General features: G+C 38.5%; 2 protein-coding genes across 4 annotated transcripts; one reads left to right on the top strand and one right to left on the bottom strand.

The window, feature by feature from the left end:
* Positions 1 to 1,152: 1,152 nt before the first annotated feature.
* LOC144958173 (transmembrane protein 169-like) lies at positions 1,153 to 11,161 on the bottom strand. Its single transcript, XM_078889947.1, has 2 exons — positions 10,270 to 11,161; positions 1,153 to 1,921 (listed from the first exon to the last, which is right to left on the bottom strand). Exons 1-2 carry the CDS (start codon positions 10,666 to 10,668, stop codon positions 1,451 to 1,453), a joined length of 870 nt encoding a protein of 289 aa, XP_078746073.1. The 5' UTR covers positions 10,669 to 11,161; the 3' UTR covers positions 1,153 to 1,450.
* LOC144958171 (all trans-polyprenyl-diphosphate synthase PDSS1-like) lies at positions 4,079 to 25,718 on the top strand. 3 transcript variants are annotated; one of them, XM_078889945.1, is made up of 10 exons: positions 4,079 to 4,935; positions 12,664 to 12,766; positions 15,999 to 16,493; positions 17,041 to 17,174; positions 18,504 to 18,642; positions 20,719 to 20,830; positions 21,733 to 21,842; positions 23,363 to 23,443; positions 24,392 to 24,505; positions 25,471 to 25,718. In XM_078889945.1, exons 3-10 carry the CDS (start codon positions 16,128 to 16,130, stop codon positions 25,603 to 25,605), a joined length of 1,191 nt encoding a protein of 396 aa, XP_078746071.1. In that variant the 5' UTR covers positions 4,079 to 4,935; positions 12,664 to 12,766; positions 15,999 to 16,127; the 3' UTR covers positions 25,606 to 25,718. The 3 variants fall into 3 exon arrangements, with proteins under 3 accessions (XP_078746071.1, XP_078746072.1, XP_078746070.1); XM_078889946.1 differs by lacking the exon at positions 12,664 to 12,766 and having other exon boundaries at positions 4,114 to 4,193; XM_078889944.1 differs by lacking the exons at positions 4,079 to 4,935; positions 12,664 to 12,766 and adding an exon at positions 13,402 to 13,607.
* Positions 25,719 to 26,660: the final 942 nt, after the last annotated feature.

Below are 26,660 nucleotides of genomic sequence, written 5' to 3'. Positions count from 1 at the left end.
TACAGATCAATTCTTTTTCAATACAATACACATCATCAAAGTCATTGAAAACATTCAGAGAGCAGCTGCAAGATTTTCTAAAAATTGCCACATGACGGAACTGGGGTGTGTAAGTGACAGCAGATCTTGACATAAAACTAAGACGACCAACAATCCAGTCTCGTAGAGAGAACATGCTCATACATCTATTTCACAAAACAGTTAAAAGCAAACACTCATCCATAAAAATTCCAGACTACATTAACAATTAAAAAAAAAAAACAGACTCTCCACCCCGCTTCATAATTTCGACAATTTCCATCAGCCTTAAGTGTAAACAGGTTCAGGTTCGGCCCCCAGATCTCCCAACCCTTGCAATTTGATCGAGAAATTCCTGATCTGATTGTCCTGTTCCCTAACTCCCAATTACAGATAAATTTTCCCAATAAGAGTTTCATATGTTTATTATTTTTAAAAGGGGAATGTTAATAGACAAGATAAATGAAAACAATTGAGAAATATGGTATAATTTACTTCCCCATGGTTATGTTTGATATTATAATATGGTATTCGGTGCCTCATTATCAATTATTTATTTGATTTGGAACTTTGAATAAGAATGGCAAACTGACGTGAAAACAAACAAAAAACTATTTTTTAAAAACCCAAACCACATACTCTATAAAATGTGTGGCTGGCTGAGAAAACCTGGACAGATGTGCAAAATTAATAAATTGAGTTATGTATGGAGTGGTGTAGACCACATCTTTCTTATCATTTACCACTTTGAATTTTCTTTCTATGTCTATTAGAACCCAAGTTATGAATTTTTCTGTGAATAAAATTTGTTGCTATAGGAAACATTTTATCTTCGATTTTGGCTCATAAATCTCGAATCGAAGCTTGCCGCATCTTCCTGGGTTTTCTCAGCCAGCCTCACAAATAATAACAATTGAGAAATATGGTATAATTTAATGTCCAGGTTATGTTTGATATTATAATATAGTATTTGGTGCCTCATTATCATGTATTTATTTCATTTGGATCTGGTCATAGCAACAGGATGTCACCATGTTATAAGAATGGCAAACTGAAGTAAAAACAAACAAAAATTATACTAAAAAAAACCCCAAACCACACACTACAAAATTGTCCTGTGACTGTAAGCTATTATTTTCTTTTATTTGCCATTTGAATTTGTTATTCACTGACAGTGTGGTAGACTCAAGACTGACTCATTCAAAATTCTCAAATTGATGTTTTGAAAATATGGCAGGTCAGCATACACCTTCAGATTGATTTCTCAGTTTAATTAATAACAATTAAAAACTACAACTCCACAGAATATTGAAACAATCAGAACACAATGTTGCTATCTTCTAGAATGACCACCTGGTATGGTGAGCAATCTGGCAACAGTTTAAAAAATAACAACTATTAAAAAATACAACTCCACAGAATGTTGAAACAATCAGAACACAATGTTGCTATCTTCTAGAATGACCACCTGGTATGGTGAGCAATCTGGCAAATTCATCTTGTGACACAACCAGCCAAAAAAGCCTTTCTCTCCGTCTAGAATCTCCGTCTTCCATCTCATCCACGACCACGAAATCTGCATGAACGAAGCGACGATGGACAACAATAGTGTAGACAACCCTACTGTGATGGGAAAGGAGAGAACAAGTAATGGACACAAAGTCAAGCGATGGACGATGGATTTCTCCTCGCTGAAGTAAATGAATAGATTGTACCAAGTGATGGACCCGTTGAAGAACGATAGACACAGGGAGATGATGAAGGCCACGGGGATACACACCAAGGACAGCAGTACGATATGAGGACCGTGGAAAATTCCACACGGACAAGACTCCTTATTTTGTTTACAGGATTCTCTTGATGTCAGGCGCTCCAGTTCTCTTCCTGATAATTCCACTTCCACCTGTGAAAAAAAACAAAAAACAAACAAAAGATAAGAGGAAATATTGTTCAAAAAAGAAAAGGAAAAAAATCCTCCTTTATTATTATTACTATTACTTTTGTTATGAAATAATAATAATAATAATAATAATAATAATAATAATAATAATAATAATAATAATAATAATAATAATAATAATAATAATAATAATAATAATAATAATAATAATATAATAATAATAATAATAATAATAATATAATAATAAAATAACAATAATAATAATATGTTTTGTTTTTGTTTTTGTCTTTAAGGGTTTTACGGCACTTGCAACACATTTAGGTTATGTCAGCACCAGTAAAAGGAAGAAAATGGGATAGTAAAAAGTTCTAGAATTACAATTAAAAACCACCCGAGAGAAAGTAAGAAAGAGGGGAACTGGGAACAAATAGGGATCAGATATAGATTCCAAGAGCATACTACCAATGTACTTAGTTTGAGATCACCTATAAATAAGTCTCATCCGGACACAAGCACAAAATCCAACAAAGAGGAATACATTCAAATGCTTACATTATACATTCAAAATAACAAATATAATGATACATAACAGAGCGATGATTTACAAGGAAAAAAATATCATCTCCCAAAACAATAACTATGCATTTGACTGTTTCCCTCCCAGCTAGGACTCCGGCCAGGGCCAGAACAAAACCAATCTCATTCCAAGACAAAGACAGAAAGCATGTTGGAAACAGATATAATGGGATAGAAGACACAGTATGTACCCCCCTGCCAACAATAATAATAATAATAATAATAATTATTATTATTATTATTATTATTATTATTATTATTATTATTATTATTATTATTATTATTATTATTATTATTATTATTATTATTATTATTATTATCATTATCATCAGTATTATTATTATTATTATTATTATTATTATTATTATTATTATTATTATTATTATTATTATTATTATTGTAACAATAATATTATTATCATCATTGTAAATATTTTATTGTAGTTATCATCATCATCATTATTATCATTACTATTATTATTATCATCATCATCAACATCATCATCATCATCATCATCATCATCATCATTTCGCTCACTTATTGTAGAATTCTGCCCAATATTAAGAGCCGAAAATGTATTATATTCAACATAATGAGAGAAACCACTACCTGGTATCAATTCAATGGAAGTACTCCCTATACAGTGTCATACTCGATAACCGGAAGGTTGACAGACAACCCACGTGCTAAAAATGATGGCACCTGTTTTCGATGAGATTTGACGAAATAAATTTGATTTTTCGATAAAATCATCGTAATGTCTAATCAATCTCATAATACATGCAAGCCATCTTCATGTCTGTAATGTATTAAGAAATTAATAATGAATGAATGAATGTACGAATGACGAGTCACTTTTGTAACTCTTGTGACTGTATGAAACCTTTGGTGAAAAGCAGGGTTGCCAGTTTGGCATTTTAAATGCCAGATTCCAAAAATCTGGCATTTTTGAAAACCGTTTGGCATTAGAAAAATCATTTGGCATTTGGCATTTTCATTTGGCATTTTCTTTTCTTGTATAGTATACTTCAAATGACACCTTTTCTTAATTATTTCTAAACGCGTAAAAACAAATCTCTTCACATCGGAAAACTTTGCTATTAAAACTGTGATGGATATTGTTTCTAATTTTTTTTTTGGAATTTTCTCTATAACTTCTTTGGACTCTGCACTTGAACCAGATTCAACAAAAAACATCATAAGAAACACGAAACAGTAAGTTTTCTTAATTGTCAATAATTATTTAACTGTTTACGTATTTACCTTTCATGTTAATGTATTTCTTTTTCATTCTTAAAATCCAACCGTGGTGTAGTGGTTTAGCACTTCACTTAGTAGTCAGTAGGTAAAAAATTACCCCAGCAGGAAATTTAGTATAACTCAAAAAAAAAAAAAAGAAAAAGAAAAGAAAACACGCAAGCCACCAGGATATGATAGTAAATTGTCTATCAAAAGTGAGTAGTTTTCTTTGTGGGGGTGGGAGTCAACAGACTTTGGCATTTTTTTGAGTGTTTTGGCATTTTTTGAGTCTTCCCCTGGCATTTTGTTGAAAAATAATCTGGCAACCCTGGTGAAAAGAGCAACGTCTTCCGTTGTAAATAGAAAACGAATAAGCTGTGTTTCGTGTTCCATTGATTTATATCTCTTTTTATCATCACCATCTTACCAAAAATACAACATTGGCGACGAGGATCAACAAGTAAAGTATTAGATTTAACCTTCCTAGACCATATTTTAAGCAAACTAAGATGAATTTCGGCCAGATAGATCAGTTTGACGTTAGCAAAGAGTCATTCTCGGAATACTTCGAAAGAGTAGAACTATACTTCGTGGCAAATCAGATCGAAGACGAAAATAGACAAACTGCAATATTCCTCACGATTATCGGTCCATCAAACTTCAGGCTACTAAGGAATCTGGCTACACCAAAAAACATCAAAGAACTAAAACTAGATGAACTTTGCCAGCTGATGAAAAATCACTTCGAGCCAAAACCATTGAAATATGTACAACGTACCCGGTTCGAAAATAGGATCAGGGCACCAACAGAATCCATCAATCAATACATTGCGTCACTGAGGCAAATGAGTGAATACTGTGAATTCGGCACAACACTGGATGAATGTCTGTGCGAGCGACTGGTGAGGGGGGATCAATGATGAAAAGATTCAGCGCAGACTACTTTCTGAGACTGATCTCACATTCCAGAAAGCAGTCACAATCGCCCAAGCTGTGACCACATCAGAAACAGGAGCAAAAGATTTGCTAACAGCAGACCCCCACCAAGACCATAAGATACACCATCTTCGTCAACACCGCTACAACAACAATGACCACGCCAACAAACCTAAACACAAAACTTTCACCAACCCGAGTTCAACGTCACAGTCTCACACATCATCGAAATGCCAACGCTGCAGCAGTGACCACCAAGATATGAAGTGAGTAGAAAAGTGCCAGAAGACAATAGAGAATAAAAAATTTTTTCGCGGCGGTGGTGGGGTTTGAACCTGCGACCTAATTGGTACGACAACTCCGCCTGGCAGGTGAGAGCGTGGCTCTACCGTGTGAGCTATCCACGAACACTAAAATATTCGTTTCAAACCCAAAGTCATTTCTAGATCCCTCTCTCACCCACTTCTTGAGATCGCCGATTCGTTCACCACCATCGCGAAGTAATTTTGACCAGCAGTTAAGCTTAATAGCCAATATTCTCATCACAAACATATAACATAGAAACGATTGAGACATTGAGTATGCTCCGGTGTATGGGGTGAATTTTTAATTCAGAAAAGTGAGTGGAGCAGGCACTTATGTTGGTAACAACAAGATATGAAGTGAGTAGAAAAGTGCCAGAAGACAATAGAGAATAAAAAATTTTTTCGCGGCGGTGGTGGGGTTTGAACCTGCGACCTTATTGGTACGACAACTCCGCCTGGCAGGTGAGAGCGTGGCTCTACCATGTGAGCTATCCACGAACACTAAAATATTCGTTTCAAACCCAAAGTCATTTCTAGATCCCTCTCTCACCCACTTCTTGAGATCGCCGATTCGTTCACCACCATCGCGAAGTAATTTTGACCAGCAGTTAAGCTTAATAGCCAATATTCTCATCACAAACATATAACATAGAAACGATTGAGACATTGAGTATGCTCCGGTGTATGGGGTGAATTTTTAATTCAGAAAAGTGAGTGGAGCAGGCACTTATGTTGGTAACAACAAGATATGAAGTGAGTAGAAAAGTGCCAAAGACAATAGAGAATAAAAAATTTTTCGCGGCGGTGGTGGGGTTTGAACCTGCGACCTTATTGGTACGACAACACCGCCTGGCAGGTGAGAGCGTGGCTCTACCGTGTGAGCTATCCACGAACACTAAAATATTCGTTTCAAACCCAAAGTCATTTCTAGATCCCTCTCTCACCCACTTCTTGAGATCGCCGATTCGTTCACCACCATCGCGAAGTAATTTTGACCAGCAGTTAAGCTTAATAGCCAATATTCTCATCACAAACATATAACATAGAAACGATTGAGACATTGAGTATGCTCCGGTGTATGGGGTGAATTTTTAATTCAGAAAAGTGAGTGGAGCAGGCACTTATGTTGGTAACAACAAGATATGAAGTGAGTAGAAAAGTGCCAGAAGACAATAGAGAATAAATATTTTTTTCGCGGCGGTGGTGGGGTTTGAACCTGCGACCTTATTGGTACGACAACTCCGCCTGGCAGGTGAGAGTGACCACCGAGGCACTCCGTGCAAAAGGATCAACGCGAAGTGTTTTCATTGTAACAAAGTGGGGCACCTGTCCAAGGTATGTAAATCGAAAAACAGACCCAACCACCAACCTCAGCATCATAAACCATCGTCACACACAGCTAAAAGCGACACTAAGAATCATCGATCGTATTATGTATCAGAAGACCAAAATCACCATCAACATCATCACAATGTCGATCACCCTGAACCAAATGCATACGACCTTTTCAACATGGAACAGGACTTTAAAACACACACACACCGGTGTGGATACCGCTTCAAATCGAAGGGAATGAAGTGTCATTCCAGCTTGACACAGGCGCATCAGCAACTATACTACCGAAAACAACATACGACAACTTATTGTTAAATACACCTCTAAAACCATCAACTGTTGTCCTGAAAACATATACAGGAGACACCGTACAGATTTGCGGACAATGTCGCGTGAATGTCCAGTACCAACAACAGCAAGCAACCAACCTGCCTCTACTCATCGTTGAAACCGCTGGTCCACCACTACTTGGAAGAAACTGGTTGGAGACCATCCAACTCAACTGGAACAACATCTTCCACACCAACGCTAAAACACACGCACAGGAACTCCAATCAATGGTTTCCAAATACAACGTGTTCAACGACAATGCTGGGTTACTAAACAACCACACCCAACACATCTTCCTGAAAGAAAATGCCACACCCATCTTCAATAAAGCACGTCATCCACCATTTGCTCTTCGGGACAAAATTGAAAGAGAATTACAACGTCTAAAAAATAACAACATCATTGAGAAGATCAATTACTCAGACTGGGCAACACCAATCGTACCCATTCTCAAATCTGATTCGACACTCCGCATATGTGAGGATTATAAAGTGACCGTCAACAAAATGGTTGCAAAGGAAGAACATCCAATTCCGAGGATAGAAGAGTTGGCCAACAGGCTTGCACATGGTGAGAAGTTTTCAACCATCGACTTCAGCCATGCGTATACTCACCTTCTTCTCGACCCTGATAGCCAAAACGTCACGACGATCTACACGCATCGTGGTCTTTATCGCTACAAACGACTGCCATATGGCATATCTTCGTGCCCAGCCATCTTCCAACGGGTAATGGAATCTGTCTTCAAGGATATCCCAAACACGGTGATCTACTTCGACAATCTGTATCTCACTGGCGCCAACGATGCACAACACTTCGAAACACTTGAAGCCGTGTTGAAGCGCTGTGAAGAAAGGGGACTGAACGTAAAAAGGGCTAAATGTGAATTCCTGCAGGATGAAATCGATTTCCTTGGATACCGCCTTACGAAGAATGACATCGCTCCACAATCTAAGAAAATTGAAGCTGTACGAAAAGCACCTGCACCAACCTCAATCCAGGAACTACGAGCCTACCTTGGAATGATCAACTACTATTCCAAATTTCTACCCAACATATCACACTGTCTTGCACCACTATACAATTTACTAAAGAAAGGAAGCACCTGGAAATGGATATAAGCTGAGCAATCAGCCTTCGACGATTCGAAATCGTGTTTAATGTCCACGGAGCTACTGGTTCATTTCGACCCCAACATCCCTGTTGTCGTTACCTGCGATGCCTCACCAAGAGGCGTATCAGCGATTCTTTCGCACCATTTCAACAATGGGAATGAACAACCTATCGCATTTGCTTCCAGATCGTTGGATAAAGCAGAACGAAATTACTCCCAACTGGACAAAGAAGCGTTATCTATCATTTTTGGATTACGAAAATTTCACAAATACGTTTTTGGACGACATATTACGATCAACACCGACCATAAGCCACTATTGGGTCTTTTTGGAGAAAACAAACCATTACCTGACCACGCATCATCGCGAGTACAGAGATGGGCGGTCATTCTGAGCGCGTACGACTACCAACTGAAACACGTCCCAGGTCAACGCAACAACGCAGATGCACTCAGTCGTCTACCGCTGCCTGAAGTAGCAGCACCTACGCCGTTTCCTGAAGATCTTCACCAGATCTTCCAGGTCATCGACAACCTAACCATCTTCAGTACAACCATCGCATCGGAAACCACCACCGACCCTGTACTTCGCCAGGTGTATCAAATCATCGCACATGGTCATCCATGGCCCACTACAATTAGCGAACAACTTAGACCCTATTTCGCACGCAAGCTCGAATTGAACATCGACAATGGATGCCTGCTGTGGGGTACGCGTATCATCGTTCCAACGTCTCTTCAACGGGATATTCTTTCACTCATCCATGAGGATCACATCGGAATCGTTCGGATGAAAATGCTTGCCAGAGGCTACGTGTGGTGGCCCAAAATTGACATGGATATCGAATTCTGTGCGAAATCGTGTGCCAATTGCCAGAGTTTTAGGAACGTACCTGCTCACTCACCCCTACAATCATGGAACTGGCCAACCAAACCCTGGAGTCGTCTTCACATTGATTTCGCTGGCCCATTCTTAGGTCATATGTTCTTAATTATTGTGGATGCGCACTCTAAATGGCTAGAAATTCGCATTATGAAACGGATTACCTAAGGATACTATTTTTCAACTTCGTCATGTGTTCGCAACTCATGGATTACCCGATAAAATTGTTTCGGACAATGGTCCATCGTTTGTCAGCGAAGAGTTTCAAAATTTCCTTCGGTTCAACGGCATAGAACACATCAAATCGACACCATACCACCCATCTACAAACGGCCTAGCTGAAAGAGCAGTTGCCACCTTCAAGTCGGCGATGAAGAAAATGAACAATGGTAATGTTCCTGAATGTGTAAACAGATTTCTTCTGAAATACAGATCAACGCCACAAACAACTACAGGCCTTACCCCAGCTGAACTGTTGCTTGGTAGAAAATTAAAGACTCGTTTGGATTTAATTCATGATCAGGTGCACAAAACTGTTGAAAAGAATTTGGACTGTCAGAAAACTTACCATGACAAACATTCTCAGTTTAGAGACTTTACCATTAATGACAATGTTTTTGTTAAAAACCAAGGCAATACCAATCCATCTGACCCAAAATTTTTGCCTGCCAAAATTGTTGCGAAAACAGGTCCCATGTCTTACAGAGTTCAAATGTATGAAACTGATCAAGTTAAACGCTTTCATGCAGATCACATTATCCCAACTCGTGTTGATCTCGATGCTGGGACATCTCTTTCTAAAGAGGGGGAAGGGGAAATAGACCCTGAACAAATGGGTATGAGTAATGCAATGAATAGCAAACCAGTTGACTTGGCAGATCAGTCAACACAACCCACGACTACTACTTCTACCACAGATGAGTCAGCAGATGATGAAAACAGTCTGACGCCGACCAGATCTGAAAGTAATGTTCGAACCACACCAGTGTTGAGAAGATCACACAGAACAATTAAACCACCGGAAAAGTTAACTTTGTAATTTTACCATGACCATTTCTTGCTCAAGGGATTTGAGCCACTTATCTTTATAATTTGTTAGGTGACCTTGTTTCGTCACTTGTTCTTTATCTCTCATCAGACAACTTCTAAATTTATGATAGTCGGTAAGAAACCCACCCATCAATAACTATTAATAATTTTGCAGAGAAAATCAGCAACACCTTACTTTATGAGATATATATTCACCTTAACTTTTATTTCTGTATTAGCATTATTTAAGGTTGGGGGAATGTAATGTATTAAGAAATTAATAATGAATGAATGAATGTACGAATGACGAGTCACTTTTGTAACTCTAGTGACTGTATGAAACCTTTGGTGAAAAGAGCAACGTCTTCCGTTGTAAATAGAAAACGAATAAGCTGTGTTTCGTGTTCCATTGATTTATATCTCTTTTTATCATCACCATCTTACCAAAAATACAACAATGTCAATTGAAAATACCATGTAAAATTTGGTGATGATGTATAGATTGATCCAGTGGTCTTGGAAAAAAATCCAATTTGGCAAATATGTTAAAGGATAATGTTTCTCATGATAACAGGCAATTATCAACACCAAGTTTAGCACTCACCTCAACTGGTGACCCTCCACCACTACCTTGACGGACAATTCCAGTCATCATCACTTTGGTGCCGTCACTGCTGGATCCAGGACGTCGTCTGTTCTTTGGTACTTTTGGCACTGACGATGAAATCAAGTCACAGGTTTCTACATTCGAAGCAGATAGTGCTAGAGGTTTTATTTCTTCTTCTTCCTTGTCGTTAGGTCCTTTGTTCTCGGCTTCACTTGAGTTCGTGTTATTGCCTAACAATGGTGAATTTACAAGGATAACATTTGGGGTCATTGGTTTACACCCATCAACATTTTTTGTTGAAACTGAAGGGGATATAGTTGCAAGTTCAAATTCAACAGGTCCAGATTCATGACTGGAAGCCGTCAAGGTGTTTCCCTGGGGTGTTTCCGTCTCCATGATGTGGATGAATTGTCCTGTTTCAATCTTGACCAAATGAGATGGTTATAATTATTTCACAGTTACAGTGTGCATCATTATCATTCAGCATCAGTTGACAAGTTAGTAGTAAAATGATCCTCTTTGCCTTTGCTTTTCCATATGAAATAAGACATCGGTAATCTGCAACAAATTTTGTAAATAATTATGAAAATTTTAATTTGTTAATATGTTGAACTTGAACACAAATTTTCAAATTAAGATTAAGTTAAGAGTTTAGTCCTGAGCCAGGATTTGTAACTTTGTAAGATGAAATTAATGGAATGTAATGCACATTCTGACGGCAAAAACAGAAGCACTCCCATTAAATAATTTGGTTTGATGCTTAGAGTTCCATATTCGATAAACCGATAAGGAACCCTATAAATTGTGACTCTTTGTATCGTTCTCTTGATTTCGATGCAGAACTAAGTGTCTGCTAGAGTGAGTCATTGCCTTCTTCCTTGTCAACAATAGAAAAATTTCGGCAGTTATGTCCCTTCGTTTAGAGAGAAAAAAAAATGATTCTGGGTACACACTTAATATACTATTGATATTGTATACTAAAGTGAAGATTGGTAGCCGTATCTGTGTCAGACTATAATTGTGATATCTAAGGTAGCTCTAAAATTGATAAGATTTTGAAATATTTGCAAACATTTTTTCAAGAATTTAAATAGAAGAGAGAGAATGAGAGAGAATGAGAGAGAATGAGAGAGAGAGAGAGAAGGGGGGGGGGGGGGGGGGGGGGGGGGGTAATGGGGTTTGCGTTATCAGAGATTGAGAGTAAATGAGATAGATAGATAGATTGATAGATAGATAGATAGATAGATAGATAGATAGATAGATAGAGAGAGAGAGAGAGAGCGAGAGAGAGAGAGAGAGAGTGCAGTGGATAGATCAAGAGATGAAGTGAGTAGAAAAGTGCCAGAAGACAATAGAGAATTAAAAAATTTTCTTGGCGGTGATGGGGTTTGAACCTGCGACCTGCGACCTTATTGGTAGTGGATAGATCATACGGTAGAGTCACGCTCTCACCGGCCAGGCGGAGTTGTCGTACCAGTAATGTCGCGGCTTCAAACCCCCATCACCGCCGCGAAAAAAAATTATTCCCTATTGTCTTCTGGCACTTTCCTACTCACTTCATCTCTTGTTGTTACCAACATAAGTGCCCGCTCCACTAACTTTTCTGAATTAAAAATTCACCCCAAATATCGGAGCATACTCAATGTCTCAATTGTTTCTTTGTTATATGTTTGTGTTGAGAATATTGGCTATTAAGCTTAATTGCTGGCCAACTAACTTCGCGGAGGTTGTGTGGGTTGGACACGCGATCTCCAGTAGTCGGTGAGAGAGAGAGAGAGAGAGAGAGAGAGAGAGAGAGAGAGAGAGAGAGAGCTTTAATAATGACCTGAGTTAGAGACGATCATTTTTGGGATCGTGGATAGATCATACGGTAGAGTCACGCTCTCACCGGCCAGGCGGAGTTGCCGTACCAGTAAGGTCGCGGGTTCAATCCCCCATCACCGCCGCGAAAATATTTTATTCTCTATTGTCTTCTGGCACTTTCCCACTCACTTCATCTCTTGTTTATTCCAATTCCATACTCAATAAAGATTAACCAGTTTTAGATTACCATACAGCATGCAGTTCTGTTTTTATTCAATTCCAAATGGTTTTGTGGATAGAAAAAGATCTTTCAAATTATCATTCACGTAGTCTCTCTCTCTCTCTCTCTCTCTCTCTCTCTCTCTCTCTCTCTCTCTCTCTCTCTCTCTCACACACACACACACACACACTCACTCTCTCTCTCGCTCTCTCTCTCTCTCTCTCACACACACACACACACACACACACACACTCTCTCTCTCTCGCTCTCTCTCTCTCTCTCTCTCTCTCTCTCTCTCTCTCGCTCTTTCTTTCTTTCTCTTGTTTTTTTTTCGCACCTAAAATTGTGTTCTTTCTTGTTTTGGCAAGGTGTCGAGGGGGAGGGGGATGACTGTTGGTTGTCAATTAAACTTTTCGAGGATGAATACAAAACTACCAACACTGCCATCTACAATTAGCAACAAAAAAAGAGGTATGTCTTAATTGGAGAACACCGACACAAGACTGAAAAACCACTCATCACTTTAGACCTTTACCTACTGATTATGACACAAGATTACCGGCACTGGAAGCAACTGAACAGCAGAATATTGGCAAAAGCAGCCGAGACAGCGCACTCCGGTGACTGCGAAGTGTAAGGCCCCCCAAAAGTCGAGCGATATACATTATCCTTGTAACGGGTCCCTAACCGACAGCAACAATTAACGTGTAGGACGATGCATGACGCCCGTTAGGCGACTTTTTTTTCCGACAAAGAGACAACACTGCTAACGACCAGATACTCATTTACACCCGGGTACAGTGAGAGAATGTGAGTAAAGATCCTTTTCCAAGGACTCAACTATGTGCTGCTCAGTGCGGGACTCGAACCCAAGGCCGATTCAGAGGCGAATGTCATACCACAAGACCGCTTAGTCGCACAAAACCTAAATAAGTCATTAAGTCGTTGCCACAGAAACCAATAAAATCGATCGAAAGAGGATATGTACATGTAGAAATTAACATATAAGCCCTTTAGGTAAATTGGAGGAGACCTTGAGGAAATGACACTGAAATTCAGACAATGACCAGAGTCATAAAATAATGACGCGAAAGCCCGAAGTCCGTAACCAATGAACCCGTCATTGTGTACGGAATCATTCATTTGTTGCGAAAGAGACAAAATGGCAGCCTCCTTGGTTGGGCTTTCGATTCCAACATTGGAAAGAAATTTACTTAATGTTAGTTGTAGATTATCCTTATCGCCTTACCAAAGGCGAAATATTTGTATAAAATGTCACAGACAACAAAGTTTGGCAATTGTAAAATCAACGGTAAGTTACGGACAGAGAATGAAAACAACCGGCTGTGTTAACCTCGACCTTTCTCGGGTGTCCTCTGCAACACATCATAGACATAGATTATAATAGATATCTTCTATTATGATGATATGATATGCAATCGTTCGAGCTTTGCTGGTAATTGTAATGCATTCAATGCTTATATGGACTTAAAACCGATAACGGTTGTTTTCAATGAAAATGATGTGGGTAGGTTTTTTTAAAAAACATCTTATTAAAAAAAAGTCCATTTCAATTTGTTAGATGGAGATTCTATTCATCGAAGTGGGCGTTCTGGTCCATGTCCATAGGAACTCGCACTCAACAGACATGATGGCTACCCAACATAAAAACATTTAACAACAACTCAATTGCCAAGCAACAACAAAATGGAATACGTAACCTAGAATACTGCTTTGTTGTTGACAATAATAAATGCGTTCTCCAAAAAGAAAGAAAGTAGAATTTTAGTTTTAGGTTACGTTAGTGGTAATTCTTAAATATAATCTGTCCTCTGGGTGAGAAGAGGTGACTATGTAAAAAAAAAGGGAGGCCTTCTAAAAGCTCCTACATCCCCAGTATTCTTGTTTTTTTTATAATATTCTAGTAGAGGGTTTGGGAGGGGGAAACTTTTTTTTTTTTAAGTTTCCCCCCTCCCAAACCCCCTACTCTAGAACATTATAAAAAAAGTTTCCCCCCTCCCAAACCCCCTACTAGGACAAGAATACTGGGGATGTAGGAGCTTTCGGGGGGCCTCCTAAAAAAAAGACAAAGTATGAGATAAGAATTGGTTAATGTTATTCTGTATTGAGATAAGATAAGGGGAGGCCTTCCGCAAGCTTCTCTGGGTAGCATTTCTTTCAATTAGTATTTTCACCGTGGATCTGTTGTCAAGCGTTTATTTATTCAATTTGTCAATATACAGTAGCATTTTAAAAACTCTAGAACTAGAACAAACCTTGATAGATTAGTGAAAGTTTAAAATTTCCTAATATGACCATTGTGTTGATGCTCCATCACCATTTTGTCGTTGAAGTATTGAAAGGTAGTGTAAAGCAGTCCTAGTCCTAAGTTTGTTTTTTTGTTTTTGTTTTCTATTGGGTTAGCTCGAGGTCTGAGGATTTTTGTTACTATTACTATTAGGGATAGTTATAGGTCGTAGTAAAAGTCCTAGGGTGTTTGTTTTTCCTATTAGGGTTAGTTCAAGGTACTAGGTTTTATTTTGTCTAAGGATTAGTTAAAGGAATACTTAGGTTGTTTCCCTTAGCCTGAGGAGCTTACGGAAGGTCTCCCTAGGTAGGTGTAATATTTACTTATTTACTATCATATCCAGTGTTGTCCTCATTGATGTTGGCTGCCCACACTTTGCGATGACAAATGTCTGCCCATTCCTCCTGCCTGTTGGTGGTAGCATACCGCTCTCCTCCATTCATATCTGTCTATTCTAGGATATTTTTGATATAAAATTGGACCTTGGTCTTCCTCTTTGTTTGCCTTCCATTTTCCTTTGTACTACATCTTTCATTAGGGTACATCGATTTCGGCATATGTGACTAAAAAAACTGAGTTTCCTTCTTTTGATGACATTTAACAAGTGTAATACTAGATCTAAATGAAATGAGACGACATGCACATATATCTCTTTTGCTGTACTGAAGTGGGTATATCGCGTTTTTTGGGGAGTTTTTGGAACTTTGTTATACAGCGCAATATCCACTAAACATGCTCAAAATGCTTTACAAAGGGTCCCTGGCCAACAGCAACACTTAACATGTAGGACGGGACATGACGCATGTTAGGCGATATTATAATTTTTTTCGGACAGTTGTTAACGGTCAGGTACTCATTTTACACCCGAGTACGGTGAGTGAATGTGAGTAAAGACCTTTTCCAAGGACTCAACTATGCGCCGAGCCAGGCTTCAACCCAGGACCTTCCGATCCAAAAGGAAGTGTCATACCACAAGACCACATAGCCGGGTATATCGCGTTTACTACAACCCAATGCTTCATCTTTCTTTCACAAAATTTCAACAAGGATGAGGTAGCCAAGTGGAAAAGGCATTGCACTGTGATTCAGAAGGTCCCTGGTTGATAACCGTTTCTGGCACTTTTTGTTCATTTTTTTCCTTGGGCTAGATTATTAACCACCAGTACAACAAGGGTATTCCCGTTGACATCAGGCGTTTGATTGATTATCGGTATATTCCTTCATGGAATATCGAGACATCAGCATCAAACAATTTCACATGGAAGGACATAACTTTGTGAAATCATATAAATTTCATGTTTTATATCCTAAATGTGCATAGATTATGTTTATTACAATTTTATTTATTACAATAACAACTTTCCTTTTTTTTTTCTCTCATTTTTCATTCCCTAGAAGTCCAACCCATTCAGACAACATGTGATCAAGAGACAGGAGTACCACTTGGCTAGCACAGCCAGACGCTATCACTGTTCAATTATTCCAACCACCACCACCACAACAACAGCCAACCACAACAGCAATATGAAACCAGGAAGTCTACCATCATATCTTTCTACGAACCGTCATCCCATCTCATGTTTTCCATCTAGGTTTTACCACAATTTTAGATATAGTTTCCAATTAAAAGAATCGTTTTCTACTTTATCTGTCTTTCACAATTCAATATCAACTCCACCAAACCATGCCCGACATATACGACAATTTCACACCAAACTTTCCCCTTTTCTTTCTGCCTCGTATTCTTCATCATCATCGTCATCGTCGTCTTCAACAACGTCGTCTTCATCACAGATTGCTGACATTCCCAATGTAACCATAGCAACAACCCCTGACCCTTTCAAGATCATGGAGAAGGAGATGAGTGAAGTCATGGAGGATTTACGGAAGGTGAGAACTAGATGCACTGTAAGGTTCACAAGCAAAGGGACTGAGATTGATCCCCTGTGAAGTCGAGATTATTTTTTTTTCTGACCTTCCTGTATCCAGCCAGATGTGATTGGGTGGTTGGGTCTGTTAAATCTGGCAGAGAGTACTTTGCGATAGACTAGTGTCCTATCCTAAGGGTAGCAAGCAATTGCTATTATCTGTTTGCCAAGAACCTTGTGGCTAATCTTGAGCAGCAATTTTCATACTTTCAGACTACAGAGATCACCTAGCTCATGCATTTGCAATTTATCTCCTCACGACAGGAGAGATACCACTATTTTATTTGTTTAAAAGCAGTAATCAAAATGGTAATGAATTCCACAGTCCTCAGAATATTGCTGGAAACAAAATGTATTCCAATTAGTAAGATGTAATCATGATTTATTTCTCTCTATTTTGTGTTTTGCTTTCATTTGTTTTGTTTTGTTTTTTTCTTGTTTTTTGTTTTTTTCTAGGATTTCTATTGTTTATTTTATTTACTTACTTTTTTGTAAATTTTTTTTTTCAGGAATTAAAGTGTGAAGAGCCGTTGCTTCAGCACATGTCCCAGTATTATTTCAACGGGAAGGGTAAAACATTTCGGCCCTTGGTGTCCCTGCTCATGGCCAGGGCCTGTAACATCCACTGTAGCGGGGAACACGAGTAAGGACGTCATGAGTCTTTTGTCAATTATTCATTGTTCATTATCATTTCTCTCGTAACTGATAATTGTAAAAGTTTACCTGCGTTGAATGATGCCAAGGAGGGCGATTGCTGGTAATGAAAGTAACCTTAAAATATTTTTCTGTCGTTCAGTTTTGTCTTTTTGTCCTTCCATATGAATTCAGATGAGTGGACACTTTACTTTAAGAAATGGTGATCAGAAAAAGATTTGAACAAGTGTATATGAAAGGTGCCAAACAAAGCAAGAAAGAAAAATACAATTAAAAAATCATCCCAAATAAATCAGTCGAGGTCGACTGGGGATCAAAGCTCAGACCTTCTGATTACCAGTAATCAGAAGGTCTGAGTTCGATCCCCAGTCAAGGTTGTATTTTTCTTTCCTGCTTTGTCTGGCACCTTTCATACACACTTGTTCAGATATTTATCTTACACCAGTGCCTGCTCCTTAATTTCTTCATTTGATGTGATCAGAAAAGTTTTTCAAAAAGTCAAGAGAGTCGTGAGGACATAAATTTCAATTGCACCAGCTTGGTGATCTCTGTAGTCTGGCAGTATGAAAACTGCTGCTCTAAAGTGGCAGCTTCTCAGACTGGTTCACATCTGTTTTCTGTTCCCTTAAGTATATTTGATATTCATATTTATTGAAACAGTGAGACACGTCAAATTTTATGTATATTATAAAGTATTTAATTTATGTGCAAAGTATTTTTTTTCTTTTTATTCTTATGTCGGTGAAAAGCCTTAAAGGGTTTACTGATTTTAAATCAGATTTTATTAAGAAAATGTACATCATTATTTTTTTTCCAAATTGTTACTTTTATATTTTGTTGTCATCGTTAATAGTTGTTGTTACGCATAAATGATGTATGCACAAAATGTATTTTTACCGACGATAAATAAATGTATTCTTGGGTGGGGTTCCTGACCTCCCAAAGTGAGCAGGGAGGCACTTACTGTGTCTTCTATCCTTCCACATCTGTTTTCCAACATGCTTTCTGTCTTTGTCTTGGAATGAGATTACTTGGTTTTGCCCTGGCCCTGGCCAGATATCCTAGCTCTCTGTTATGCGCTGTATTATGTTTTGTTTACATATTATATATAGTTTGTAAACATCTGAGTGTATCCTTCTTAGTTGGGACCTGTGCTTGTGTCTGGATGAGACTTTTAGGTGATCTCAAACTAAGTACTTTGACAGTGTGCTCTTGGAATCTTCATCGTTTCCTGTTTGAACCAATTCCCCTTTGTAACAGTTTTCTTAATGATAGTTGACTTATAAAGGATGAAATTGCTATTTCTATTGTTCTGTAGAATTACCTGGCAGCAGAAGATTGTGGCCATGGTAGCAGAGATGATCCACACAGCCAGCCTGGTACACGATGATGTCATTGATGCCTCAGACACGCGCAGAAGCCAGACTAGTCTCAACGCATTGTATGGACAGAGACAAGTATGTTTATTTCACTATTGTTGTGTAGCAACTTCCTCCACCCCTTTCTTTTCCCTGACTAGAAATGGCTTTAAAAATGCTCGAGGGACTTTCACTTTCAAGTGGAATGGGGTGACTAGGCCAGTTGGGGTGACTCAGGCTAGTTGGGGTGACTAAGGCTGGTTGGGGTGACAAAGGCTAGTTGGTGTAACTATGGCCAGTTGGGGTGACTATGGCCAGTTGGGGTGACTAAGGCTAGTTGGGATGACTAAGGCAGTTGGAGTGACAAAAATGGGTGACAAAGGCCAGCTGGGGTGACTAAGGCTAGTTGGGGGGACTAAGGCCAGTTGGGGTGACTAAAGCTGGTTGGGGTGACTAAGGCCAGTTGGAGTGACAAAAATGGATGACAAAGGCCAGCTGGGGTGACTATGGCCAGTTGGGGTGACTAAGGCTAGTTGGGATGACTAAGGCAGTTGGAGTGACAAAAATGGGTGACAAAGGCCAGCTGGGGTGACTAAGGCTAGTTGGGGGGACTAAGGCCAGTTGGGGTGACTAAAGCTGGTTGGGGTGACTAAGGCCAGTTGGGGTGACTATGGCCAGTTGGGGTGACTAAAGCTGGTTGGGGTGACTATGGCCAGTTGGGGTGACTAAGGCTAGTTGGTGTAACTATGGCCAGTTGGGGTGACTATGGCCAGTTGGGGTGACTAAGGCCAGTTGGGGTGACCAAGGCCAGTTGGGGTGACTTAGGCTAGTTCGGGTGACTAAGGCTAGTTGGGATGACTAAGGCCAGTTGGAGTGACTACAAGGGGGTAAAGCTTGGGTGACTATCATGGGCCGCTGGGGTGACTAAGGCCAGTTGGGGTGACTAAGGCTAGTTGGGGTGACTAAGGCTAGTTGGGATGACAAAGGCCAGTTGGTGTAACTATGACCAGTTGGGGTGACTATGGCCAGTTGGGGTGACAATGGCCAGTTGGGGTGACTGAGACTGGTTCGGGTGACTTAGGCCAGTTGGGGTGACTAAGGCTAGTTGGGATGACTAAGGCAGTTGGAGTGACAAAAATGGGTGACAAAGGCCAGCTGGGGTGACTAAGGCTAGTTGGGGGGACTAAGGCCAGTTGGGGTGACTAAAGCTGGTTGGGGTGACTAAGGCCAGTTCACCAAATGTGTCCCTCAGATTGAATATTATTAAGCAAATATGATGAAATGTACATCATTTGATAGATTTCACCCTTCCTCACACGTTAGAAAAAGAACGTCGGATAGGTTATATCGATGTCAAGATATATCGTATAACGACCACTTTTTAAACATCTTTATAAGGTATGTCTTAACATTGAAATAACCTAATTCTAAATCAAAGTGATACTAAGCTGCTAGAAGCTGTGGAATGTAAAAAGAAATGAATGAAAATGAATATAACAGCTTCCAAATTAAAAGATAAATAAAATACCCAACACAGAACGTTTCGGGCTCATAACCCTTCTTCAGCCAACAACAAAAAAGCAATAAAGACATAAATACATTACTACATTCCAGATTGACGACAGCTGTTATATTAATTTTTGTTTATTGCTTTTTGCATCTAAATCAATACTTTTTTCCGTTTGTATTTCAATTTGAAAGGTCAGTATTGCATCCAAATATTTCAGGATTGCTTTCGAGTTCTGACGCCTCACTGGCTCTCTGCCACTCACTTAACATGTCGTGTTCAGCTCATTACTTTAGTTTAAGAACTTGGTGAAAATTTACTCTTTCCCATGACATTGTGGTTTAATATATCTGATCGGACAAATTCCACTAGGAGTCCTTCAGAGCCATTAGGCCCGAGGAACCGGAGTTAATCCTGGTTTCTGTAGCGTGAAACAGACAATAGCAATTGCTTGCTATCCTTTGGATAGGATGCTAGTCCTTTCCACCAGATCTAACAGACCCAGCTACCCTACATTCATTGCTGTGTAGACAGGGAGATCAGAAAAAAAAAATCTCGACTGCATCCGGGATCGATCTTGGTCCCTTTGCATGTGAAGTGAGTGCTCTACCAACTGAGTTATTGGGACTCCCATAACGTTCCACTGTGTATGTATTTTTCATCCTCAGGCCATTCTGACCGGAGACTACATCATCTCTCAAGCCTCCATGGCCGTGGCCAGGACCAGGAATACACAAGTCATCAAAATATTGGCCTCCATCCTTGTCGACTTGGTCGATGGTGAGTCAAATTATTTTTCTTGGCTGATGGTTTTTCTCGGATCCGTAGAAATCCATGACTTTGTAGTCAGAGGATTATTTTCCTCCTTTGAAAAAATAAATTTCCCACAATCAAATGTACTGGCAGTGAGAGACTTGATTATGTGGTGAGACAAATTGATCCAGTTTCCCACTCTCCAGAAATTAAATTGAGTATCAATGATAATTAATCATCTGAATTGATCTAAAATTGGGGGTTAATGCAGTTAAAATGAGACTTGAAGGCAATCGTAAAAATACTCTTCCTTCTTTTCCCTTGTTGTCACCATCAGCAGTGATTTAAAAGAAAAAAAAAAAAAATCATAGTCGATTGACCTTTGGATTTGGATTTTATTCTTGTCTCTGCTGTAGCATTGAATCGATTGTTGCAATTGCTTGCCACCCTTTAGTTAGGATGCTAGTCTATTTATTGTACAGCACTTTCTGTTTGATCTTAGAAGCCAACTCAATAAATTACTGCTAGATGGATGGACGGGTCAGAAGAAATTAACCGTGAACGTCAAGATTTTAAACTTGTCCATTTATGTTATTGACAAGTTAAGTTATCTGGATCCTTAAATCAAGAAATGAAACAGGTGAAAAGAAAGTTTTCCTCTTACTCAGATAAAATCCGTATCTTTCCACTTTCTATATATATATATTCTTTCTTTTTTTCCTTCTATTTTTCATTCTTTCTTTATTTCTTTCGTTCTACCTTTCTATATTTCTCTTTTTTTCTTTCATTCTTTCTTTCTTTCTCTCTTGCTTTCTATATGTATTGCTTATTATATTCTTTCTTTTTTCTACTTCTTTCTGCCATCTTTCTTTCTTTTATTTTGTCTATCCATAGCCTAGATCCTCTAACTGTTTTCTCTTACCATCTAGGTGAGTTCATGCAGCTCGGCTCCAAGGAAAACGAGAACGAAAGATTTGCCCATTACTTTGACAAGACCTATAAGAAGACAGCCAGTCTCATCGCCAACTGTTGTAAAAGTGTACGTTTTGATTGGCGTGGTTGTTTCAATGTCTATTTGTCGACTTGTCTACTTCCTCATTTGATAAACAAATAGTCATTGGACTGTGAAAATGAAATCTAAATCTCTGGGTGGGGTTCCTGACCTCCCATAAAAAAAAAATTTAATTGAGCTTTTTTTATAGCGCGATATCCACTTAATGTGCTCAAAGCGCTTTACAAGGGGTCCCTGACCAACAGCAACATGTAACATGTAGAACGAAATATGACGCCTGTTAGGCGATATTACAATTTTTTTCCAACAGAGACAATGCTGTTAACGGCCGGGTATTCATTTTACACCTGAGTATGGTGAGAGAATGAGAGTAAAGAGCCTTTTCCAAGGACTCAACTATGCGCCGAGTGAGGCTCGAACTCAGGACCTTCTGATCCTAAAGCGAGTATCATACCACTAAACCACATAGTGGGCAGGGAGGTACTTGCTGTGTCTTCTATCCCCCTATATCTGTTTCCCAACTTGCTTTCTGTCTTTGTCTTGGGATGAGATTACTTGGTTTTGTCCTTTCACTGGGCGGAGTCCTTAACTCTCTGGAGTTCACCATGATTGAAGATCGAACAATCTGGGTGGGGTTCCTGACTTTCCATAGTGGGCAGGGAGCTACTTACTGTGTCTTCTATCCTCCTATATCTATTTTCCAACTTGCTTTGTCTTTGTCTTGAAATGAGATTACTTGGTTTTGTCCTGGCCCTGGCTGGGATGTAAACAGTCAAATTATGTATAGTTTTTTGGGAGATGATATTTTTTTCCTTGTAAATCATCTCTCTGTTATCCACTGTATTATTTTTCCTTTTGCATTTGTATGATTTGTAAACAATTGAGTGTGTTCCTCTTGGCGGGGACCTGTGCTTGTGTCAGGATGAGACATCTAGTGGTCTCAGACTAAGTACACTGATAGAGTGCTCTTGGAATCTACATCTGTTTCCTATTTGAATCAATTCCCCTTTGTCTTACCTTTTCTTGGGTGCTTTAATTGTAATTCTAGAACTTTTAACTATCCTATTTACTTCTTTTTTACTGGCGCTGATATGACCTAAATGTATTGTAAGCGCCATAAAACCCTTAAAAACAAACAAACAAAACATACAAATCTAAATCTAAGGAACAAGTTATTGCAAGTTGCCTTTTTAGACGCAATTATTATAAATGTGTCTAAAATAGCAATGTACAATAATAACATGTTCCTTTGATTTAGATTTTATGTTCACAGTTTTGCCTTGCTCAGTGTGCCTCACAGTGCTTCATTTATTCTCCTAACTCTCCAATCGGGAGAAAAGTTTCATTTCATACTTCATACAGTACAAATCACCTGTTTGGCATACGTTTTGCTCTAGCACTCTGACAATAATATATGAATGCTACTGCCTAGAATTTAGTTTCTGATTTCCAATTGATTGGATTGGTGTATGAATAGTGCTATGATTTTCTATTCTAACCCACTAATGGCGATGGTAACATTTCTAATTTCCACAATCTTTATCCAGGTGGCCATTTTGGGAAATTGTGATGAGGAGATGGCCCAGTTGTGTTTCCAGTATGGCAGGAATCTAGGACTGGCTTTCCAGGTAAATAGGTTGTAACAGAGCTGACACATTAGGGACCAGCAGGCATGGTTGTGAGGTAAACATCTGAAAAAGTGTGTATGAAACTGAGGATCGACTCTTAGACCTCAGTGCGTAGATCTGAGGTTCGATCCCTAGTCGAGGCAGGCTGAATTTTTGGGATGGTTTTTTTCAGAGCTGCCTACATGAAATGTCATAAATTCGTAGTTTCAAGGGGAAAAAAATGAAAAGGTCACAATGAATAGCATTACAGATCAGTTATTTTCCCTCAGCATAATCAAAACATGCTCCAAAGTCCTAAATGCAGTTTTTAAGCAACCAAACTCTCCTTTTCAACAAGATTTATTGAATCAAGAGCGTCAGGGCAGTTCTGTAGCTGGAGCCGAAAATTCGTAATTCTACAAATTTTTTGTAGTACTGGGTAGGTCTGTTTTTTTTCTTGTATTTTTCTTTCTACTTTGGCTGGCTGGCACTAATTAATGCACGCTTTCTCAGATCTTTAAAGTACAGAGCTACCTAGTGTGCTCCTATCAAAGTGGAATGCTTGTCAAGGACGCTGATAAGATATTAGTTTCAGTAATGGTTTGGAAGATTGGCCTAAGTTAAAAATACAGATATCTGGCCAGTTGGAAGTGTTAGTCTCGATATGCAAAAGTTGTTCTCCTTTTAACACTCTTGGGATGCAACCCTTAAAAGTACAGGATCGTTTGCCAGCCGTGTAGTCTATTCCTGTATATATGTGGGATCGCACATATTGAAAATTATTTTCATTTTTAAAAGAGTTCATGCATGCGGGACTTGTCTTCAACATTAGTTAAACATTTTACTGTTGTTGGTGCAGGGCAATTCCTATTATCTATTTTATAGAGATTTAGAGTAAGTCTTGGTAGTAGTAGCAGCAGCAGCAGCAGAAGTAGTAGTGATCTCATCATATCATTCCATTGCCCTCAGCTGATAGACGACCTGTTAGACTTCACGGCCTCCCATGCGGCCATGGGAAAACCTACAGAGGCAGATCTCAAGCAAGGATTGGCCACTGCTCCAGTCTTGTTTGCTTCCCAGGAAGTAAGTGGATTTTAACGATAAAAATTATCTATTATGATAAAAATTAAGTATGTTTTATGATAAGAATTAAGTATCTATTATGATAAAAATTATCTATTATGATAAAAATTAAGTATCGATTATGATAAAAATTGAGTATCTATTATGATAAAAATTATGTAAGTATTATGATAAAAATTAAATATCTATTATTATAAAAAATTAAGTATCTATTATGATAAACATTAAGTATCTATTCAATTATTTATTCTTCTCTTTTTTTTTTTTTTTCTCTCCAAAATAACAAGTAAAATAGAAAAGTTAAAAGTCCTTCAGAGCCATAGGCCCATGGAGCTGGAGTTTATCCCGGTTTCTATAGTGTGAAATGGACAATAGCAATTGCTTGCTACCGTTTGGATAGGACTCTAGTCTATAACAAAGTACTTTCCACCAGATCTATTAGACCCAGCTACCCAATCACTGCTGGGTGGCCAGGGGGGTCAGAAAAAAAATCTCGACTGCACCCGGGATCGATCTCGGTTCCAATGCTTGTGAAGCAAGTGCTGTACCAAATGAGCTAACGGGACCCCCAGAACAGAAATGGTGGTCTTTAAAAAGATTTTTTATTTATTTATATGAAAAAAAAAAAAATAAATAAGTAGACTGATAAGTTTCCTTCGATGTTCAGGAAAAAGAAAGGAAGTTGAATCGCAGACATTAGTAAAATGCAGTTTAGAATTTTAAAATATCCATGTGTTGGATGAAGTTCCTGGCATTTTTAACCTTCTTCAGACAGTGATTTTCAGGAGTTCAGGAGGCCTTTTTTTTTTAGTTATTTTTTTGGGACACTTTTTAAAATTTAGTTGAGAAAAGACACATGCGCAAGGAAACTTCTCCAAATTGAAAACAAAAGTATATATTAACTAATTTATATGTTGAAACTTCGCAGAGGTGATGGGTCACATTTATTTTTGTCTTTTCTCCAGTTTCCAGAACTCCATGCCATGATCATGCGTCGGTTTTCTCAAGAAGGAGACGTCGAGTTTGCCAGGAATGCTGTGGAAAAAGTATGCTGCATTATTTATTTCTTTTTTTTTTTTTTTTTTTTTTTTCATTTGTAATCACCCAGCCCAGTGTGCTGTATTGTAGAGTGTGCTGGGATTAGGCATGCTAGAATCCGAGTGTGTCGAAATCCGATGTTCATGGACTGTAATGACTTATTATATAGAGAAAATTCAATCACCCAGCTCGAGTGTGCTGGGATTCGGCGTGCTAGACTCCAATGAGTACAGTACAAGAATAATTTTACTGAATCCCCATACCTGCCAACCGTTCTTCCTATTTTAGTGGAATCATTCCTATTTTCAATCTTCCTTTCCTCCATTCCACTATTGTCTCTAAAATTCCGATTTTCATAAATGTTGTTAATAATGAGAAAAGAAAGAAAAAAGGGGGGAGGGGGGCTGTGAAAGTGGTGAAAATAGATATTTTTGATGATTGCCAAAAGTGAAGTAAGTAGGAAAATATATTGCACTCCTTTCCCCATTCCATTACCGAACACATGCGATGGTCTTTGGCCAACTCTTTTAGAATACTGTCTTTATGTGTTTGGTGGCAAAACTCAGCCAAAATTTATGGTATATCAATGAAACAGGTATCAAATGAAAGAGAAAATAATGATCTATCCAGATATGTCAAACGGTCAAAATGTCCAAAATGTACAAAATATATATATATATATAATTTTTTTTTCTTTCCATCTTCCTTTCTTTCTATTTTTCATTCTTTCTATATTTGTATTTTTCATTCTCTCTTTCTTTCTTTGTTTCTTTCTGTCTATATTTCTCTCTTTCTTTTTCTTTCATTCTTTCTTTCTTTCTATATTGCTTTTTATATTTCTTTCTTTTTTTCCTTATGTTTTTCATTCTTTCTTTTTTTCTTTGTTCTTCCTTTCTAAATTTCTCTTTTTCTTTTTTATTTCTTTCCATCTATTGGTAAGAAATTATTTAGTTTTGTCTTGGTCTCAAATTCCTATTTTCTGACCCTCTGATTCCACTTTTAGAATGGGAAGGGTTGGCAGGTCTGTTGTGGATTCGGCGGGGTAACAGTTCTTTGCACTCAGAAGGGAAAGGGTCCTCACCCACTCGGTTTTTTAAAATTTCATTTTCCGCATCAC

The sequence above is a fragment of the Berghia stephanieae genome, chromosome 12, assembly GCF_034508935.2.
Source record: "Berghia stephanieae isolate SIO BIC M18660-M18661 chromosome 12, UCSD_Bste_1.3, whole genome shotgun sequence".
NCBI lineage: Eukaryota > Metazoa > Mollusca > Gastropoda > Nudibranchia > Aeolidiidae > Berghia > Berghia stephanieae.
Note: the sequence above shows the minus strand (reverse complement) of the source record. Positions and strands in the feature narration are given on the sequence as shown.

What these genes read in the sequence shown, in the direction of transcription:
- LOC144958173 (XM_078889947.1), bottom strand. Translation starts at nt 10,668, where the DNA reads ATGGAGACGGAAACACCCCAGGGAAACACCTTGACGGCTTCCAGTCAT. An exon ending in GTGGAGGGTCACCAGTTGAG is followed by an intron (nt 1,922 to 10,269) that starts GTGAGTGCTAAA and finishes TTTTTTTCACAG; the next exon opens with GTGGAAGTGGAATTATCAGG.
- LOC144958171 (XM_078889944.1), top strand. Translation starts at nt 13,407, where the DNA reads ATGAACCCGTCATTGTGTACGGAATCATTCATTTGTTGCGAAAGAGAC. An exon ending in CATTGTATGGACAGAGACAA is followed by an intron (nt 18,643 to 20,718) that starts GTATGTTTATTT and finishes TTTCATCCTCAG; the next exon opens with GCCATTCTGACCGGAGACTA. An exon ending in ATCTAGGACTGGCTTTCCAG is followed by an intron (nt 23,444 to 24,391) that starts GTAAATAGGTTG and finishes CATTGCCCTCAG; the next exon opens with CTGATAGACGACCTGTTAGA.